At 35.4% G+C, this 19326-nt stretch overlaps 3 protein-coding genes and 3 long non-coding RNA genes across 6 annotated transcripts; 4 read left to right on the forward strand and 2 right to left on the reverse strand.

The window, feature by feature from the left end:
• Positions 1–482: 482 nt before the first annotated feature.
• Positions 483–3478, forward strand: LOC106368889 (probable WRKY transcription factor 61). The gene is made up of 4 exons (XM_048771922.1): positions 483–870; positions 1358–1942; positions 2194–2307; positions 2401–3478. Exons 1-4 carry the CDS (start codon positions 745–747, stop codon positions 3133–3135), a joined length of 1560 nt encoding a protein of 519 aa, XP_048627879.1. The 5' UTR covers positions 483–744; the 3' UTR covers positions 3136–3478.
• A 1002-nt stretch (positions 3479–4480) lies between these two features.
• LOC125596924 lies at positions 4481–5612 on the forward strand. Its single transcript, XR_007331323.1, has 2 exons — positions 4481–5261; positions 5352–5612. It is a non-coding gene; the product is annotated as an uncharacterized LOC125596924 (long non-coding RNA).
• Positions 5613–7273: 1661 nt separating this feature from the next.
• On the forward strand, positions 7274–8661 carry LOC125596925. Its single transcript, XR_007331324.1, has 3 exons — positions 7274–7692; positions 7906–8304; positions 8413–8661. It is a non-coding gene; the product is annotated as an uncharacterized LOC125596925 (long non-coding RNA).
• Positions 8662–11230: 2569 nt separating this feature from the next.
• LOC125596922 (protein NRT1/ PTR FAMILY 2.9-like) lies at positions 11231–13884 on the forward strand. The gene is made up of 4 exons (XM_048771920.1): positions 11231–11472; positions 11873–12090; positions 12187–12746; positions 12821–13884. The coding sequence occupies exons 1-4, from the start codon at positions 11373–11375 to the stop codon at positions 13719–13721; spliced, it is 1779 nt and encodes a 592-aa protein (XP_048627877.1). The 5' UTR covers positions 11231–11372; the 3' UTR covers positions 13722–13884.
• LOC125596923 (calcium-dependent protein kinase 10-like) lies at positions 13717–16500 on the reverse strand. The gene is made up of 7 exons (XM_048771921.1): positions 15650–16500; positions 15146–15289; positions 14909–15061; positions 14721–14836; positions 14465–14632; positions 14149–14379; positions 13717–14063 (listed from the first exon to the last, which is right to left on the reverse strand). The coding sequence occupies exons 1-7, from the start codon at positions 16293–16295 to the stop codon at positions 13890–13892; spliced, it is 1632 nt and encodes a 543-aa protein (XP_048627878.1). The 5' UTR covers positions 16296–16500; the 3' UTR covers positions 13717–13889.
• A 1959-nt stretch (positions 16501–18459) lies between these two features.
• Positions 18460–19260, reverse strand: LOC125596927. The gene is made up of 4 exons (XR_007331325.1): positions 19104–19260; positions 18962–19021; positions 18793–18863; positions 18460–18699 (listed from the first exon to the last, which is right to left on the reverse strand). It is a non-coding gene; the product is annotated as an uncharacterized LOC125596927 (long non-coding RNA).
• Between the last annotated feature and the right edge of the window lie 66 nt (positions 19261–19326).

The raw sequence follows: 19326 nt of genomic DNA on the forward strand, positions 1-19326 counted from the left end.
GTTCTTTAGCTGCACGTCGGCCGGTGGGTCCACGATTTCGGCTCCAAACCTTAATAGTGTTTATTTGTTGAGACATAGCTGTGTATGATAAGCGTTGAAGTTGAATATTTCTCTTCCTATTAGTTGACACCATCGATCGACGAACAATATTATTCTTTTCTTTTCCTAACAAAACGGATGCACAATTAATTGTTTTTTAAAGTACGTGTGTTGGTATTTGTTTAAAAGAAAATTTAAGAACTAATTTCTCTAATTTTTAATATCCTATTTCAATTTGGTGTTATTTTTAACTTGATTAGTTTAGTTCAATTGGATTGGCTGTTGACCTTTCAAGATTTCAGAGTTGCGTGCTTGTTTTTTCTGATGGTCTGAAACGTTGCAGCAAAATATGTGTACATAGATTTTTTTTGTAAAAATATAGAGTCTAGTCAATTTATGTACATTGCTTTTACTTTTGTCTACAAAACTCTTTTAAACTGATATTACTAATTGTTGACCAAAAACAAACTGATTACTGTTATTAAAATTATAATTTTGGAATAGATCGTTAAACCAAAACAGGAGACGGTAAGTTTATATTATAATATACAGAAATGATATTCTCTGAATATTAATTTAAGAAACTTGCATATTTCGTGAATTATTTAATTGGTATAGTCAAAGGATGTATAGGTTGCATATATAGAAATCAGAAGTTCCGTGAACAAATTTTGAGAGCTTACAAAAAGAATATCAAGGAGAATAATGGAGAATGAAGATTTCTTGAGAAGTACTGTTCATGGAAGAGAAGAAAGACATGAGGAGAAGAGAAAACATGTTTCGTCTCACGATGATTCGCATCAAGAACAAGACCATATAATAAGATCCAAGGTATCAAAACTGATTTCTTTTTTTTTTACAATTTTAAACTAAATATTTGACATATATACATATGCATAAATCAATCATGTATTTACATAGATAATATTCATAATTTTCTCACATGAATTGTCTCTGGTTGATGGTTTGTTCCTTTATCCAAAACCATGTAATCAATGATTTATCTTGATCAGAGAAGCTTATTTTGAATTCTTAAAAACCATCTCGAATCTCTTAACTGTTAGTTTTGTCTTTTTCTCTTTTGATATAAGTTTTCACATAAATATATTTTTCCAAATTAATTAGACCATATATGTTATACCATAGAATAATTTGCTCATAGTATTTATCAACAACATCAATGATTATGAGAAAGTAAATACTATGTATGGGATTTTTAAGGCATGCATATAAAATCAAGGGATTAACCCATCAATAGATGTTTGCATATGTTACATCTTTTGGTTAATCATATATTAAAAATGTAATATGAGATCAGTTGGACTCAATTAGAGTCGAAATGGAGGAGGCTAAAGAGGAAAATCGAAGGCTAAAGTCATCATTGAGTCGGACAAGAAAGGATTTTGAGATCCTGCAAACACAATACAACCAATTAATGGTGCAACATGAAGACTGGACAAATAAGTTCTCACCGAAAGGCCATCATCAAGACAAAGAAGATGAAGACAAAGTAAACATTAGCGAGCGCGAGGAACTTGTTTTGTTGAGCCTAGGTAGACGGTCAAAATCACCGGTTCCAAGTGGCTCAATGACGAATCAAGACGAAAAGGGGAAAGGCTTAATGGATGAAACTGGTGATGGCAAAAAAACTGATGAACATGATGAAGGGTTAAGTATGGGATTTGAATACAAGGATTTGAGTAATCCTAGTGAGAAGTTAGAGATTGACCATAGTCAAGAAAAGACGTCCTTGGAGGTTAATAGCAGTAATAAGATCCCATCAGAGAATAGTTTCGGGTTTAAGAATGATGGAGATGATCATGAAGATGAAGAAGAGCTTTTACCTCAGAACCTTGTTAAGAAAACTAGGGTTTCTGTGAGATCTAGATGTGAGACACCTACGGTTAGTACCTACATTTTCTTCACATCTTTAATTTAGTATTTACATACCTATACAGTATAATACATCACTCAACTAAGCGTAAACTTCATTTTAATTAGTGATTAGTGAAACTAAATTATGTTATGTTGAAAACATTTTCTGTTAAAAGATATAATTTTTATAATATATTTAGAAAAAGACAGCCAAAAAGGTATTTAACGTTTGAGTTTTTGAATAAAAGATTTTTTTTTTTTAATATTGGGTTTGTGTAGATGAATGATGGATGTCAATGGAGGAAATATGGTCAGAAAATAGCTAAAGGGAATCCATGTCCTCGAGCTTACTATCGTTGTACCATTGCACCTTCTTGTCCCGTAAGAAAACAGGTAATTAAATCTGAAGTAATAATTCCAAATAAGTATATAGATATTTATATTTACATGTTACGTAACCATAACAATATCTAATCCCTTATGTAGGTACAAAGATGTTCAGAAGATATGTCTATTCTTATCTCAACTTACGAAGGAACACACAACCATCCACTTCCCGCGTCAGCAACCCCCATGGCATCAGCCACTTCCGCCGCAGCCTCCATGCTCATCTCCGGAGCCTCCTCCTCCGGCGCAGCGGATCTTCATGGCCTTAACTTCTCTCTATCCGGCAATAGCATCACTCCGAAACCCAAATCACCGTTCCTCCAAACCTCTTCTTCTCCTTCTTCTACAGGCCATCCCACCGTCACTCTAGACCTCACTGCCTCCTCCTCGTCGCAGCAAACGTTCTTATCAATGCTCAATAGATTCAGTGCTTCTCCTAGTAATGTCCCAAGATCTAATAGTTATCCTTCGACCAATCTCAACTTCTCAAACAACACCAACACATTGATGAACTGGGGTAGTGATAGTGGTAGTGGTACTCGCAATGAGCAATACCGTGCAGCTTTCGGCAACGTTGGCACCCATCAGCAATCACCTTACCGCTATATGATTCAAACTCGAACCACCGGGTCATCTTTTGACCCGTTTGGGAGATCGTCTTCATCTTCTACAAATCCTACTCATCAAGTGCAATCTTTACCGGCGGAAACAATCAAGGCGATCACTACTGATCCAAGTTTTCAATCGGCTCTTGCGACTGCTCTATCTTCCATCATAGGTGGAGATTTAAAGATGGACAATGTAACTAAAGATGAAGCCGGGAAGAGCCCTTAAAAAAGTGCTATATATGTTCTTTATATAAATATATATAATACCCAATAACTTCGTATATGGATCTAGTTTTACTAGTTTCCTAGGTCATATATACTTTGGTTGCTTAATCATAGTCTTAATTAACCGGACCTCGTAGTCTGGTGGTAAAGGAACCTCGGCTGAGGTGCCCGCCATCACGAGTTCGAGCCCCGGCCACGAGGGGTATTTACATGGGCTGCCTCTCGCCTTCCAGACCACTTCGCGTAACCAGGGGCCCTTAAGTGGACGCTTAAAAATCCTGTAATGGCATGGGCTCAGGCCCGGTGGGCTAGTCGATCACGCAAAGTGGTCGGATACTGGACTATCAAAAAAAATCATAGTCTTAATTTGTTGTTGGATTTTTATGGAAGAAATGTGTACATATGAAACCTTTTTTTTGCTAAAGGAGTGGACATCAAACTTAAAACGAATATATGGCTTAAAGGATTGTTTTGAAAAGAAAAATGTAGCTGGAGGCATCCAAATCACTTAATCTGTTGCACAGGTTATTTGAAATAGTATAGAGAAATTACTTGAAATGACTTTAATTAATCATGAAATGAAATGACTAGACTAACTCATATAATTTTGAAAGACTTTTTCATGGGTTCACCCCCTAGGGTGAACCTTTAGGTTCACCAACCAATAGAAAGTTGTCATTTTAGATCTAGTATCTTTTAATTAAGGAAACAAAATAACTTGCCAAATTATATTATGCTTTTAAAATAAAAAATAAAAAATTAAGTAAATAAAAATAACAATAGTTCTAAAAAAATATTGTTTAAAAAAAATATTTATTTTTAAGATTTAGAGTTTAGTGTTTAAGATTTATAATTTAGAATTTATCCAAATGTTTAGTGTTTTTCCAAGGGTTTAGGGTTTACCTACGGGTTTAGGGTTTACCCAAGGGTTTAGAGTTTACCCAAGGGTTTAAGGTTTTCCCAAGGGTTTAGGGTTTAGGATTAGAGTTTAGGGTTTAGTGTTTTGTTGACAACATGTTTAGTGTTTTTCCAAGGGTTTAGGGGTTTTACCCAAGGATTTAGGGTTTACTTAAGGATTTAGGGTTTAGGATTTGAGTTTAGGGTTTAGTATTAGAGTTTAGGGTTTAGTGTTTTGTTGACAACATTTTTTTTTTTTGAATTCGTTTTTTATATATTATTTTTATTTATTTTTAAATTTTATTTTGAAAAAATAATATAATTTGCAAGTTATTTGGTTTCCTTAATTAAAAGATACTAGATTTAAAATGACAACTTTCTATTGGTTGGTGAACCTAAAGGTTCACCCTAGGGGTGAACCCAAGAATAACTCATTTTGAAATTACTAGATTAACTTTTGAAGCATGCAAATTTACGATTTTGCCTTTACTAATAATTATATCCGAATTAAAAAATATATTTAATACTATAAGAAAGAAAGAAAAGCAAGCACTTTACCTTTTGTCGGGTTTCTCCACCTACGGCGAAACGCTCTCCTCGTCGTCTCCTTCACCTCCATCTCCGATGGTTCCTTTTCCCTCACAACCAGCTTCGTCTCCATCACCAGCGTGACTTCTTCGTCTCTTCCTACTCGACAAACCCGAAATCGATTTCGCCTCAATCACATCCAGCTTCAACTACAAGTTACTCTAACCTGTGACTCTTTAATCTATGCTAATCGAATTGTTGTTATCATAGATAAATTGATTGCATCTTGAAATTTTGAAACCCTAATTCCCAGTTTCATCTCACTGACTTTCAGATCTGTTAATTGTATTTGATGAATTAACATTCGCTCTCTGTTTTTATTTAAAGTTGTATAAACTAGTAACTTGGTTTCGGATTGTTTGAAATTGTTTTCTCTTAGGGTCTGATGAGATACGTACGTGATATTGGCAAGATAATAGTAACAGTTCCAGAACAAATTTTCTGGGAAGAAAAACAACTATTTCTTGGTGAAACAGTTCGGCAGAGGCAATGCTAATGTTTAATTTACCAAAGAGAGTAACAACCTCTGCAAACTCAACTCTTACAGGCACTCTGGTTACACACAACTCTTTTATTTTCCTCTAAAGTCTTGTTAATCTGTTGGATAAAATGTTGTTTAAGGACACAAGTTACTGCCTTTAGGTAGTACACACTCTAAAGTTTGGATCTTTTGTTTTGAATTTTGTTGGTTTACATGTGATCAACGGTTGGATCTTTTTGCTTTGATTTCAGGTTTGGCGTACCAGAAGACGGTGACAAGGAGAAAGGTGTGGTACTTGGAACCACCAAGACAGAAACAAAACAAGCTTAAGCTCTATGTTAACAAGTTTATAGGTTATAAAGATTTTTCGTGGGCAGTTTAGTTTCTTGCTTGCAACACCTCCATTGTTATGTTCTTTTTCTTAAAATGATATTAAAAAAAAACTAGTAAGCTGGTTGCTGTCCACATTCCTTGTCCACAGACAAGTAATACTAGTAGCTGCTCTTTGATGATGTTGTGAATACAATTCATCGATAGTGATAACTTATAGTACCTCTGAACTTTATAGATATGTGATATGAATTGAAAGAGAGGACAATATCTGATACAAAGTTACAAACTCAAGAACATGTCAAATTCAAGAACCTATTCTTACATATAAGGACTTTGCTGCACGCCTCTCTGCTGAAGAATGTCATTATGCAATTTACGATTTTGACTTTGTCACTGTTGAAAACTGCCAGAAGAACAAGATTTTTTCCGATAACAACAGATTGTTCAAGAAACTATAAATGTGGGAACATATGTTTAGCTCCACCAGCCATGAACAAACGTTTACTTTGGAACCATTACTGAATACAAAATATTTTATTTCATGCATTCAAAATACTGGTATGTTGTGCACGCTTCCTAATCCTTCCCTAGATAATGTTTGAGCTGAATGCAAGGAATAAATACTTAAATCTATTGTTTGCATCAACTTCCAGTAGAACCAAAGTTCCAGGATTTGTCATTCTAATCTTGTGCAAGGTAACTCCTCAGTATTGCAAACAAGTGATTAAACTACCATGAAAAGGGACAACTTGATAAAGAAGAAAAGATGGATGAAAAAATGACTGCAATTACCAAAATTTACCTAATTTTGATCTTAATTAACCTAAAAATAAACCAGATTCGAAATTTATATAAACATGTTCGAAATTGAACATTAAATTAAGTTTTGTTTCACAAACCTAGATTTTTGTCAATAAATCTGCCACAATATAAATTAAAAAGTCTGTTACCACATAAACAAAAAGTCTACCAACAATTTTAAATTAGATATATAACTCTGCCGTAAAAAAAATAAGTCGAACATAAGAAAATAAGTCGGTCCATAGAAAAATAAGTTGACCACACAAATCTACCATTTATAACAAATCTGCTCCCTCATACGACAGACTAATTCTTAAAAATGTGTTTTCTATTTAAATCGGACAATTAACTCTGCCGTGGAAACAAAACTGATGTTTCTAAGAAAGTCTGACACTACTTTAACGGTAGATTTTTTTTTCTATACAGATTTTATAAACAGACTTATTAGTCGATAGATTTATTTTTTTGAAAATAAATCTGCCGTCGATCAAAAGTTAAGGGTACTTTAGTAATGTTTTTTATTGTTATAACTATGAACAAGGGCAATTCTGACTAGAAAAACATTCTAATAATTTTCAAAAAATATGAGACATTCTAGTAATAACACAATTAATTTGTGTCATTTTAGCAAACTTCCCGTATATTTTTTTGGTAAAAGTTTCATTAGTTTTTCTTGAAAAATATGTTGTTATATTCTCTAATAGTCATCTAGGCATCGAATGAACAAAACTACAATTTTTTTCTCTAACCCCTAAAATATGTCTCCTCTATATTCAATTTGACATGTTAACTGTTTTGCATCCAACGCCAGCTGTTAGCTGGATGTCCAGTAGATGAAGCAAGACTGTTTTTTTTCAGTAAAAAAAAAATGCTTTGCTTCTTCTGCCTTTTAAAATTTGTAACAGTAATAAATCTTTCCGAAAAAAAGAAGAAATATATCTATGCTGAAGAAGCTATCTCCTCCTAATATATGCTTGATTATACTTGATTGAATTATTATAAGTATGCTATGTTGGGTTCCTCCTAGATGGAGGTAACATATTGGGTTTGGTTTTGACAACCAAACTTGGTGTTGGGCAATGGTATTAGCCAATGAGGTTACTATTGGGTCCTGGGAGTTAATGACCCATAATGTAAGTCTCCTAACCTAATTTGGAGAGTGGTTGCAGACACAACACGAGCAGACAAGATCAGACTCACAATAATAGAGTTGAGAGAGAAAGAGAGAAAAGGAGAGAAGAAAACAGTTTTCGTCTCAGTTTTTCAAGACAGATTTGGAGGGTCAAACGGAACTTGATCGGGCTGATATTTTGTGGGAATCTTATTCAGTCAATGGGTTAAAGGTTCACCGAAGGGATTTGGATTTCAACGGTTGGATCTTCTGTTGTCTGGGTTTTAGTGAAGCTGGTCGTCACAGCTCTTCAGCAAGGCTGTCTTGGGTGTTTGGTAAATCCAACGGTGAGATTTTCTCTTATTGAGCTGAAATTTGGCAGAGGTATTGTCGACTTGTTTATCTTGGATTTGTACGGTTGGATTAGTTTCTGGAAGCCGGAATCTTTGTGAGCTGAGGTCGTTTGGTTGCTGCCGGTTTTGAAGCTTTGTGTTGCTCTCTTGTTGTTGTTGTTTGTGTTGGAGATAGCTCTTTGTAGCTAAACTCTCTGTTCTGTTCAGGCTGTTGAACAGGGAGGACGTGGTTGTACTCATACCATTTATATAGTGGATTTTTGAGTGGACTACGGTCCCGTGGTTTTTCCTTCACACATTGAGGAGGTTTTCCACGTAAAAATTGTGTGTCTCATTTAGTTATCGCAACTTTGATATCTTGCCATCGTCGAAGTATTTTCCTCACAGGTTCGCACAAGGTCAGGGGTACACGACCATTAGTATTTCCGCTGCACCGTGTGACTTTCCCAACATGCTAATATACCGAGATTTGGTACATATTCTTTTTCTTTCTTTCTTTTTTGTCCAGAGTCATTTGATAGAGGAATGCATGCTGGACCTGTGGGGCTTTTTGGTGGTGGAGAGAGTGAATTCTCTGTAGGCATAAGATATGCTTTAGTCAAAAAGGTGAGAGTGAGTTATTTTTTTTACTTATAACAACTTTACTCACTGTCGCAAATTTATTGTTATTTATTGCATTGCATCTATCTGATCTTTTTCATTTGTGTTTCCCAGGGTCTTGGAGCCTTGATCTATTCAGGAAAAGGAATAGTTTCAGGAAGTGATTCATCCTCCGAGTGGAACGAGCTTGATCTTAAAACTTGTCCTTGAGACATCAATGCAATTTCCATGTCTTTATGCAATCTGAAACATATAATTATGTGTTTCTCAGTTCACTAAATCACTTGAACATGAGCCAGCTTTGCAGCCTATCAACTAAAAAATGTTTAATAAACCATCTATAATTTAAATTGCTTTATATCATTCATTGTGTGTATCTACATTACATCAAATTGTTTTTTGTTTTTTTTGTTCTTAGCTATCTGTTGTCCAATTCCTGACCCAATAATTGGTCAAGTCACGACGCACCTACGTACGTTATGATCCCAAGCTGACGTATATCTCCACCTCCACGAAAAAATAAGCTCCAAGACATATATAATATTTTTTATTAATCGAACATAATCAATAGTGCTAATGAAAAGTTACTTTCCACAATTTCAGAACGTGATTGGTTTCTTTTTAACTTGATTTTTGGGCTAATCTAATCAAAGGGAATTTTGTTTATGATGTGAAAGAGAAAGATCGAACCTTTGTTTTACCCTTATAATCTAAAATATGATCCAGACGTTAATCTGAATTTCATTCTCCCACGAGTCATATTCTCTTCCAGTTGTTCTTACAATCAGACTTCACTATAATATTAAATGCTTTATTCTTCTACCCCTCACTTGAAATAGTAAATGAACGATGAGACTAAGTATAAAACATTACAAATTAGCGTATGTATTTTTGGTAGTTATAGAAAAGTTCAAGATACATCTCTTTTTCACATTGAATTCCCATTAACAAAACAAGGTAGTAGGAAAAAAACAACAAAACAAAACAAGGTAGCATACAAAGAGAGATACATGAATGAGATACATTTGTAGAATCCAAAGCATGGAGACAAAGCCCCAAAATGTTAAGATACAACTCTAATTCCACCATTTTCGGTAATACATGTTCATAAGAATACGCAAATTAGTTTACCACACACAAATATACAACTTACCTATTGAGTGTTGAGGTAAGGAACAATAACATTTAAGCGTGCAAATGAGAAGTAAAGAGACGATCATTGCGATCAAAAATGATTTTTCTATAAAAATGCATGCATGATTAAAGTTGAAAAGATAGAATTATCTGAGAAAAAAAATAAAGCTGAAAAGAAAAAGTAACGTTAACTAGGAGATTCCCTTTTCATAATTTGACAAATTTCAAAGTAGAAAATAAATGTTGTCAGCTTTATTGAATTCAAGTAAAAACCAAACGACAACAAATATTTCTTTAGTGTTACTCCTACTTACATATATAACAAGCCTCTCAATTCATTGTCACCTGTAGCCTGTAGGTTTCTCATTTAACTTTTTTTAGTAATACATGTTATGAAAAGTTATTGATAATTTCGTTATCCATGTTACAGATAAAAAGAATGAATTGATTGCTACTTAATGTTTTAAAAAATGAGTTGAGAATATAACACAAGCAAAACAAATATTAGCCATGATAACTAGGTCTGCCCAATATGGTAAAACCGAACCGAACCGAAATAGACAATATGGTGTGGTTTTGGTATATACCATATAAACCGAATGGATATGATTTTATAAAAACCGTAGGATTTGGATATGGTTTGGTTTATAACCGATTAAACCGAATAAACCGAACAAAACCGAACAAAAGTAGAAACATGTAAATATGTACATATTTTATAACGTCACATGAAAATCTATTTGTTATATAAGTTATTCTTTCGTTAATAATTATTACCATATTTTTTTTATAGTAATAAAGAATCTTAATTTGAAAAACACTTAAAATATAATTAAATAACAATTCATCGCACCTGAGGCTTCTTATTTTCTTAGTTTTCTTCTTTTAATCATTTTGCTTTCTTTTAGCATTGATTAAATTGAAGTGAAGTTTATAAATTTGATGGATAATAACTAGAACACAATTCTTCACAATTTTTTTCTTATTTATAAACGAACAGAGTTTCACTCGAAGAAGCATGACTTTGATGAACACTAAATATGGAAGAGTGGAAAAACTTTTATTTCATACTTTTCTTTTGTTTTTTATTTTTATTTTCAAAATTTTGAGCTTTGATTTTAATTATAGATTTGATTATTTCATCTGAAGGTATAAGCGTTTTTATTTTTTTTGTTCTTTTATTTGAAAATATAATATTTTTTTAATAAATGACTGTGATGACAATATGACTCTGAAATTTATATAATATGATCCCAAACTAAATAATTATGTTTTGGTATAAAACCGAATAAACCGAAAACCGACGGTATATCAACCGAACCGAACCGAAGTAAATATGGATTTAGAATGGTAGTTATATTTTACTAACCGAAACACCGAAAAACCAAAAAAACCTAACCGAAACCGAACCGATATCCGGATTGAACACCATAACAAATAAATTAATAAGATATCCAAACTGTAATCGTTTTCCTTTTGATAAAAATGAAATGTGCGTTTGTTGAACCAACTCCGGGCCTGCTTTTGATAAAGTTGGGTCTTTTCCAGTCCAATTAATATCTAATCAAACTTTGATTAATATAAGAGTAAATGGATTTATAAATTTAATAAAACTATTATTTTAATAAAATTTTAATTAGTTGACTGAACTTTATTTCTTAAAAAGAAATTAAGTTATTTACAAATTGCCAAGTGCCGTCATATGTTTTAAAGAGTATCTCATAATATTTAAAATGAGATATTTTCTTAATCTCTCTTTTTTCTTTTATTATTTAGATACTATAGAATTGCTTTAATATCCCATTAAATGTTCGGTTCTTAATAGTGAAGTGCTTCACACTTCTCACTAATATATACATACGCGCACACACACAAACACATTACACGTATTTGCTGAGAGTAAGAGCAGAGGAGAGAGAGAGAGAGAGAAACTGAGAGCCATGGAGGTTGAGAAGGCAGAGAAGAACATTACAGGGGAAGATGATGATGATGACTCTAAGCTCATCTACAGAGGATGGAAAGTCATGCCCTTCATCATTGGTACGAAGTGATCAACATTATTTTTTTTTCTAATATAAAAATTCTGATCCTGAAACAAACAAGACACCTAACAAAGTCCACTGTTATCTCTACGAACTTAAGAACCAATAAATTCAGGAGTTGGTTTTTATCTTATTAAAAAAGGTTCAGCTCCTCTAATGAATCTGTTTCTTAAGTGTAACGTTTTGATCTTGAAACGAACAAGAACCAGTGGCGAAACCAGTGTAAACAAAGGGTTGCATGTGCACCCACTATTCTTTTTTCAATTTTTGTTATTTTGTTAGTTAAAATAAAATAAAATTATTAAAAAAGCTATTTTTACTTATACCCATAAAAAGTTTCATCTAGATTCGTTCCTGATAAGCAGAGTAGCTTAATGTTCTGTTTCTTAACTTGTCAGGAAATGAGACATTTGAGAAACTTGGAATAGTTGGGAGCTCATCGAATCTCGTCATCTACTTGACAACAGTTTTCAACATGAAGAGCATCACAGCGGCGACCGTCGTCAATATCTACGGTGGTACAAGCAACTTCGGCACCATAGTCGCCGCTTTCCTCTGTGACTCTTACTTTGGCCGTTACAAAACCCTATCCTTCGCCATGATCGCTTGCTTCCTCGTATGATTCATCACACAAGCTTTTTAAAAACTCACTGATCTTACTGTTTGTGTCAAAAACCGAAAGTATGTATCTCTTGTTTTGTTTGATCCAAAGGGTTCGGTGGCGATGGATCTAACGGCTGTGATTAACCAGCTGCATCCAGCTAAATGCGGTAAGGAGATAGGAAGCGTGTGCAAGGGGCCATCTATCGGACAGATTATGTTTCTCGCCGGAGCAATGGTTTTGCTGGTGATCGGAGCCGGTGGGATCAGGCCTTGTAATCTTCCTTTTGGTGCTGATCAGTTCAACCCTAAGACGAAAGAAGGCAAACGAGGGGTTGATAGTTTCTTTAATTGGTATTTCTTCACCTTCACGTTTGCTCAGATGGTGTCGTTAACGCTCATCGTCTATGTTCAGTCAAACGTGAGTTGGAGCATTGGTTTAGCCATCCCAGCTATTCTAATGCTACTTGGTTGTATCATCTTCTTTGCTGGCTCTAAGCTCTATGTCAAGGTTAAAGCCAGTGGCAGTCCCATTCATAGCATCACACGAGTCATCGTTGTCGCGGTCAAGAAAAGAAGACTAAAGCTCATTGGTTCGTCTTCTGAGGGGCTTTACAACTACATAGCGAAAGACTTCAAGAACTCAAAGTTGAGCCATACAAATCAGTTTAGGTACTGGTAACCAATCATGTCTTCTCTCTTGTGTAGCAAGTAATAAACATTTTAGGGTTTTCTTTTATTTGCAGGTTTCTTGACAAAGCGGCAATCCAAACACCAGACGATAAACTGAACATAGATGGATCTCCGGCAGATATATGGAAGCTATGTAGTGTGCAGCAAGTGGAGGAAGTGAAATGCGTGATCCGGGTGCTACCAGTTTGGCTCTCCGCCGCCTTATTCTACCTAGCTTACATTCAACAAACAACCTACACAATCTTTCAGTCTCTTCAATCCGATAGACGCCTCGGTTCAGGAAGCTTCCAGATACCAGCCGGGTCTTACATGGTCTTCTTGATGCTTGGAATGACGATATTCATACCTATCTACGACCGCGTCCTTGTACCTTTCCTTAGGAAGTATACAGGCAGGGACGGCGGTATCACACAGCTCCAGAGAGTTGGAGCAGGATTGTCTCTATGCATCACAAGTATGTTGGTCTCCGCAGCTGTAGAGCAACACAGAAGAACGGTAGCTCTCACAAGACCGACGCTAGGCGTTGCACCGAGAAAAGGCGCAATCTCTTCGATGTCCGGTATGTGGCTGATACCTCAGCTAGTGCTAATGGGTATAGGAGACGCCTTAGCTGGAGTTGGCCAAATGGAGTTTTACTACAAACAGTTTCCAGAGAACATGAGAAGTTTTGCTGGCTCTTTGTACTACTGCGGAATTGGACTGGCGAGTTACCTCAGCAGCTTCCTGTTATCCGCAGTGCACAACATCACGGAGGGATCATCGGCCGGGAACTGGCTCCCGGAGGATCTAAACAAGGGGAGGCTGGAGTATTTCTACTACTTTGTAGCTGGTATGATGACTCTAAACTTCGCCTATTTCTTGTTAGTCTCACATTGGTACCGTTACAAAGATGTTGTGGCCAAGGAGAATGACATGGACAAGTCATCTAATGAGGTTGATAAGGTTTCAGTGTAAGAAAGATCTTGTACTTACGCCTCTTTGGGTTTAGGATTTAATAAAGATGCAACATTAAAACAAAACATTACATACAAATACAACCCAAAATGATTATATATAAGGACCATAGCTTCTGTAAAGTCCTCATCTCTCAAAGAACAAGCAGGGAAAAAAAAACAAATTAAATCAAACAGGGACAGATTGTCCAGTGAGAGCATCATGGAGATGCAATGAACCATCTTTCATCAAGTTAATGCTTAAGCTTTTGAACCTCTCTCTTGAGTATTGTCTCGACGCCTTTCTCCAATCGGTTCCTGCTTTCATCATCGTCACAAACTCATCATAGTTTATACGCCCATCCTGCCAAAAACAAACATCCCCACTCAGAAACAGAGCGATATAAGCTTAACTATTAGGCCTTATGGAAGATTGTTTTAGACAGAACCTTGTCAGAATCAACTTCACGCATGATGTCGTTTAGAACACTGACATCAGGTTCGCCCAACTCGTCAGTTAAAGCTTCCCGTAGCTCATCAAGTTCGATGTATGTACTTCCATCTTTGTCAAAGAACATGAAAGCTAGTTTGAAAAGCTCGTCGTTCTCTATCTTCTGCAAGTGAATGATCACAGCTACAAACTCTCCGTAGTCCAGAAACCCATTCCCATCAACATCAGCCTGCGCGTTCAAAGCCATACGGATTTAAGCGAAGAACGCGGTTTTGGTCTTTTATAAGAGAAGGGGTAGTAATGAGGAAAGTTACCACTTCCATCAACATTTTGATCTCTGGTTCACCAAGCTGTGAGCCAACCTTCTGAAGTCCAGCTTTGAGCTCCAGGTAAGTTATTCTACCATCGTTGTCTTCATCCATCAGTGAGAACATGTCCTTGATCACTTCAACCTCTTGAATAGACAAGTGCTCAGCTATTACCTGGAAGCATCATATAGAGATGATAATGATCAAAACCAATTAAAGAGACCAGACAATTGATAGTGTCTAAAAGGCAAAAAACACATACACGAAGAACTTTCTTTTTGAATCTATTCATCATAGAGAACTGCTTCAATCTTGATCTGACTATATCCCCCAATGGAACATTTGGAGCTTTCTTCGCATTCTGTACCCAAGGGTGAGCTGAGAGGTGAAAAGGTATTAGAATCACTTCGACCAAATCAAGGCACCAAAGAGCATAAAAAAGCACTTCACCTAACACTTGCTGAGCAGTTAAACGCTTAGTGGGATCAGGATTCAACATCTGCCTGACAAGGCTCTTGGCGCTCTCTGATATCTGAGGCCAAGGGTCTCTCTTAAAGTCAATAACTCCCCGCAAGATCGCAAGAGCAACACCTTGTTCCGTCTCTGTCAACAGAAACCACAAACTCAGCCTCTGACAAATCACACAAACTTTTGTATATCAAAAAAGAGAAAACCAGAAAAGCTAACCAGCCCAAAAGGGAGGAACACCACAGAGCAAGATGTAGATGATAACTCCAGCACTCCAAACATCAACCTCTGGTCCATAATCTCTCTTCAACACCTCAGGAGCCATGTAATATGGACTTCCTACAATCTCCTTAAACTTTTCTCCTGCAATAAAGAAATAAACTTTACACCACTAAAAATCCGCTTAGGCGCAAAGCAGTACTATATTTCTTAGATTCGAATTTATAATTAAATCGTTTAAACCCATTCTAAATCAGTTTAAATCGATCTAAAATAGTCTAAATCTATTAAATTAAATAATAATATTAATACAAATCCATAAATTTGTCTTCTGATCAGTATTTTATTTCGATAATTCATCAAAATGATTTTAAAATTAAATCCAAAAACTAAAGTATCTTATATAAATGTAAACAATCAACAATCAGGCTTAAGCCGATGGCTAATTTCTCGAACATTGACACTTAATCATACGCAAAGAGTTACCAAAGATGGAAACTTTACCAGGTTTGAAGAACACAGACAACCCAAAATCAATAGCCTTCAACGCAGAGTTCTCCTTCTTGTTAGCAAACAAAAAGTTCTCAGGCTTCAAATCACGATGCACAACTCCATTCACATGACACATCATCACAACCTCAGCGATCGTCCTCGCAACTCCCGCAGCCGCACGCTCCGTGTAATGCCCCCTCGCGACGATCCTGTCGAAAAGCTCGCCGCCTTCGCAGAGCTCCATGACCAGATGCACGCTCTCGCCGTCCTCGTAAGTCGCCCTGAGCTTCACGACGTTGGGGTGGTCGGGGAGTGTGGACATGATCGAGACCTCGCGGCGGACGTCCTCGACGTCGACGGCGGTGCGGAGCTTCCGCTTGGAGATCGATTTGCAGGCCAGGGCTTCGCGGGACTCGCGGTCGGTGCAGAGGTAGGTGATCCCGAACTCGCCGCGGCCTAGCTCTCGGCCGAGGATGTACTTGTCGGTGATCTTGGTCTGGTGGCTCGTGGGGATTACCGCGTCCTTGGGGGCGCGGGTTCGAGCGGGGGATCTGATGAAATCGGAGGTGAATGGGTTTAATTTCCGGTTTTGGTTGGTTTTCTTCGGTTTCGATTCTTCGGGGTTAGGAGGTCTCACACAGACGTTACAGTTACCCATGGCTGAGTGAACAACTCAGCGGAAGGAGAAGCTAATTGAAAAAAAAAAGTTATTTCTTTGATTATAATCGACGGCGGAGATGACGGTGGTGGTGTTTTCCGGCGAGAGAGAAAACGCGGGTTCAGGTTGAGAAAAGTCGGGTCTTTCGAAATTTTCGAGTTTTGATGAATGGGGAAAGGGAATAAAATAAGCAAACTTTGATTTGCTTTTATAAAATATAGAAAATGCATTTAATATATAGACGTGTAACCTGTGATTTTTTGTTTCTTTTTCTACCATTTCACCATCTTCTTAATTATTTCTTCTAGATGGGATTTTAGTCCAGGTTTGTGACTCATATAATTAAGAAACTCTTTTTATTTTTTTAGTAGTTACATAAAGTGAAAATAAAAGACACAGTCATTGTATTTTAAATACTTTTATTAAACCATTATGATTTAAATATTTCAACTAACTAGTCAAATATAAATTGAAAAATCATTTTGTATTATTTCGAAGTTAGTAGTATTAATTTGTATTTGATTATTTTGGCAGTACATAAACTTTCGTGTGCATAAACTAGACCTATATATCCCCTCATAATTATAACCTATATTCTAGACAAGATGAAATTGCCGACAAGAAAAAAAGATAGAAAAAATTAGGTGAATAGATTTTGTCAATTATGAGGAATATTTATTACGTTGTATAAAAATAGAAGAAAATTTTAAACAGAAAAAATCGATCGAAGATTCCTTTGATGGAAGTCAACATAAAAAAACAATAAAACTCGTTTTCTTTACGAGTCTTCTTTATGAGTTCAGTTGTCAATTTCAAACTCGTTTTCTTTTTGTTGGGTTTACATTACCTTGATCTACACTACCATGTGATGCCATACAATACACTCCCTAACAATGAAAGTGGTCAGGGTAAAAGCAATAATATTAAAAAAATTGTTACTTTTTTAAAATAACATTTAATTAATAAATTCAATCAATTATAAAAAATAATATTATTTGATTGGATATACTATATTTAATAAATGTAAAACTTACCAAAATATGTGAAAATTATCTACATTTTGAAACAAAGTTTTTTTCTAAAGCTACTTAAAATAATATGAAACTGAGAGAGTATTAATATATTTACATATTCTTATAGAAGACTACACACAGTATATATTTTCTATTAAAAATAGAAACAGTACAAAACATTTACATTTTGCTCCTCCCATATACCATTTTTGATCAGAAATTTTTGAAGAATTGCTCCTCCTGCACCATTTCTAATCCGTACTTATATTTTAAGAATTTGTTTGCACCTTGTTGATGATGTTCTTTGATAACTTGATTAAAGGTTTATATTTTATAAGGGAAGTGAAAACTTGATTTCATGTCAACTATAATTTAAGTGCTTTTGTTTAAATGGGCAGCATGTGGGTGGATTAAGTATGTAGACGTTGAGATGTTTTAAATTAAGCTATATGGTTTCAGAGATAGGATTTTTATATGATTTTCTGACATATTAATGTGGTAGGTCAGAAAGAAGCGGTTTCAATTTATTGCGCAACCAGACCTTTCACCACCCTATCTATGAACCTACTGAAAATTCACTGAGACTATTATTCATTCAGTTCTCTCAAAATGTTATCGTCTCTAACAACTTGTTAGTATTTGTACAACATATACTTGAAAGTAAACCCAGTATATATATGATAGCCTCAAATCTTGATTTCTAAGGAATATGATGGACTTGCATATCATCGTCAACTTTAAAGATGGCATAGATTACAAACAGAATTAAAGGGAAAAAAAATCTTTCTTTGTTGAAGAAAATGATTATGTTCGGGAATTGGGGTGATGGCTTCAATTCAAATGCTTTTGCTGCATGTTTGTTACCCCATCTTACTTGTCAAAAAAAATGTTTGTTACCCCATCTTTTTGCATGCAACTTATTAACAGTCCCAAAAGCATGTTTCTATAGGCCATACTTAGTTTAGTTGTATACTAAACACTATATGGAAAATTCAATTATATTCTACTTTGAAATTTACAATCCTTATACTATAATTCTTAACATAAAAATATCTATTGTACAACCCCCTAAATTATCGATTCTTGCAATAAATAATCCTTATACTATAATTCATATTATCGATTCTTGCAATAATATATATGATATTAAGTGAGAACTACAACCCCTCTAAATTTATTAACCGTATGTCGAATATTATTTTTCATACAAAATCAAATGCTTTCAAAACGAAAGAAAAAATGTTTAGACTTGCTCATTTACAACGGAAAAACAAAGGATATTGGACGAGTTAGAGAAGTCTGGTGTTGTATGAGGCACAACAAGAGCACTTGTGATAGAGCCAATGGTAAGGAGCATTTCCCTTTCTCCCACAGTCATTACATAGTATTACCTGCAACCAACCATCCTTATGTTTAAACCTAGAAAATGAATTAATGATACTTTGTATGTACATAAAATATCGAGAGAGAAGACATAGAGGAACCTGAGTTTGGTTAAGTATTCATCCGGCATTTTTTGTTCTGCAAGCAGTGCATCTAACATTCTAAAGTATACCTGCGTGAGACAATTCTTTCATTAATGAATCACCTCACTGTTTGAGAATTTGTCTCAATAAAGGGTCAGAGGAATTAAAAAGAACATTATGAACTAACCTTCATATCCCCTAGTGACTTGCTGCAAATAGGGCATGTGTAATGTGAACATGTGTACTCCTACAACCATAGACAGAGCACACACAAATAATATTCTTAGCATAGTTTCATAAATTGTCATAAAACATAAGAATTTAAGCACCTGAAAGCATGCTGAGTGCATCACATGACCACATGGAAGAGCCTTTGCCGGAGAATTCGAGGTAAAAATATACTCATGACAATCGGACAATTATCTTCTAAGCACTTTTCTCTGCATACATGTTCTACTAAGGTCCGTGACATACAAGCATTGCATTTCATGCAATGGAAATATTCAATGTCCACTCCCTTTTCCTAACGGCCAGAGATTGCAATATGGACAA

Source organism: Brassica napus, unplaced genomic scaffold, assembly GCF_020379485.1.
Source record: "Brassica napus cultivar Da-Ae unplaced genomic scaffold, Da-Ae ScsIHWf_132;HRSCAF=238, whole genome shotgun sequence".
NCBI lineage: Eukaryota > Viridiplantae > Streptophyta > Magnoliopsida > Brassicales > Brassicaceae > Brassica > Brassica napus.

Coding starts and splice junctions, on each gene's coding strand:
- LOC106368889 (XM_048771922.1), top strand. CDS start 745: ATGGAGAATGAAGATTTCTTGAGAAGTACTGTTCATGGAAGAGAAGAA. Junction 871..1,357: donor ACCATATAATAAGATCCAAG/GTATCAAAACTG, acceptor ATATGAGATCAG/TTGGACTCAATTAGAGTCGA. Junction 2,308..2,400: donor CTTGTCCCGTAAGAAAACAG/GTAATTAAATCT, acceptor TCCCTTATGTAG/GTACAAAGATGTTCAGAAGA.
- LOC125596922 (XM_048771920.1), top strand. CDS start 11,373: ATGGAGGTTGAGAAGGCAGAGAAGAACATTACAGGGGAAGATGATGAT. Junction 11,473..11,872: donor AGTCATGCCCTTCATCATTG/GTACGAAGTGAT, acceptor TTAACTTGTCAG/GAAATGAGACATTTGAGAAA. Junction 12,091..12,186: donor CCATGATCGCTTGCTTCCTC/GTATGATTCATC, acceptor TTTGATCCAAAG/GGTTCGGTGGCGATGGATCT.
- LOC125596923 (XM_048771921.1), bottom strand. CDS start 16,295: ATGGGTAACTGTAACGTCTGTGTGAGACCTCCTAACCCCGAAGAATCG. Junction 15,062..15,145: donor TGTTCCTCCCTTTTGGGCTG/GTTAGCTTTTCT, acceptor TTCTGTTGACAG/AGACGGAACAAGGTGTTGCT. Junction 14,633..14,720: donor TCAAAAAGAAAGTTCTTCGT/GTATGTGTTTTT, acceptor TGATGCTTCCAG/GTAATAGCTGAGCACTTGTC.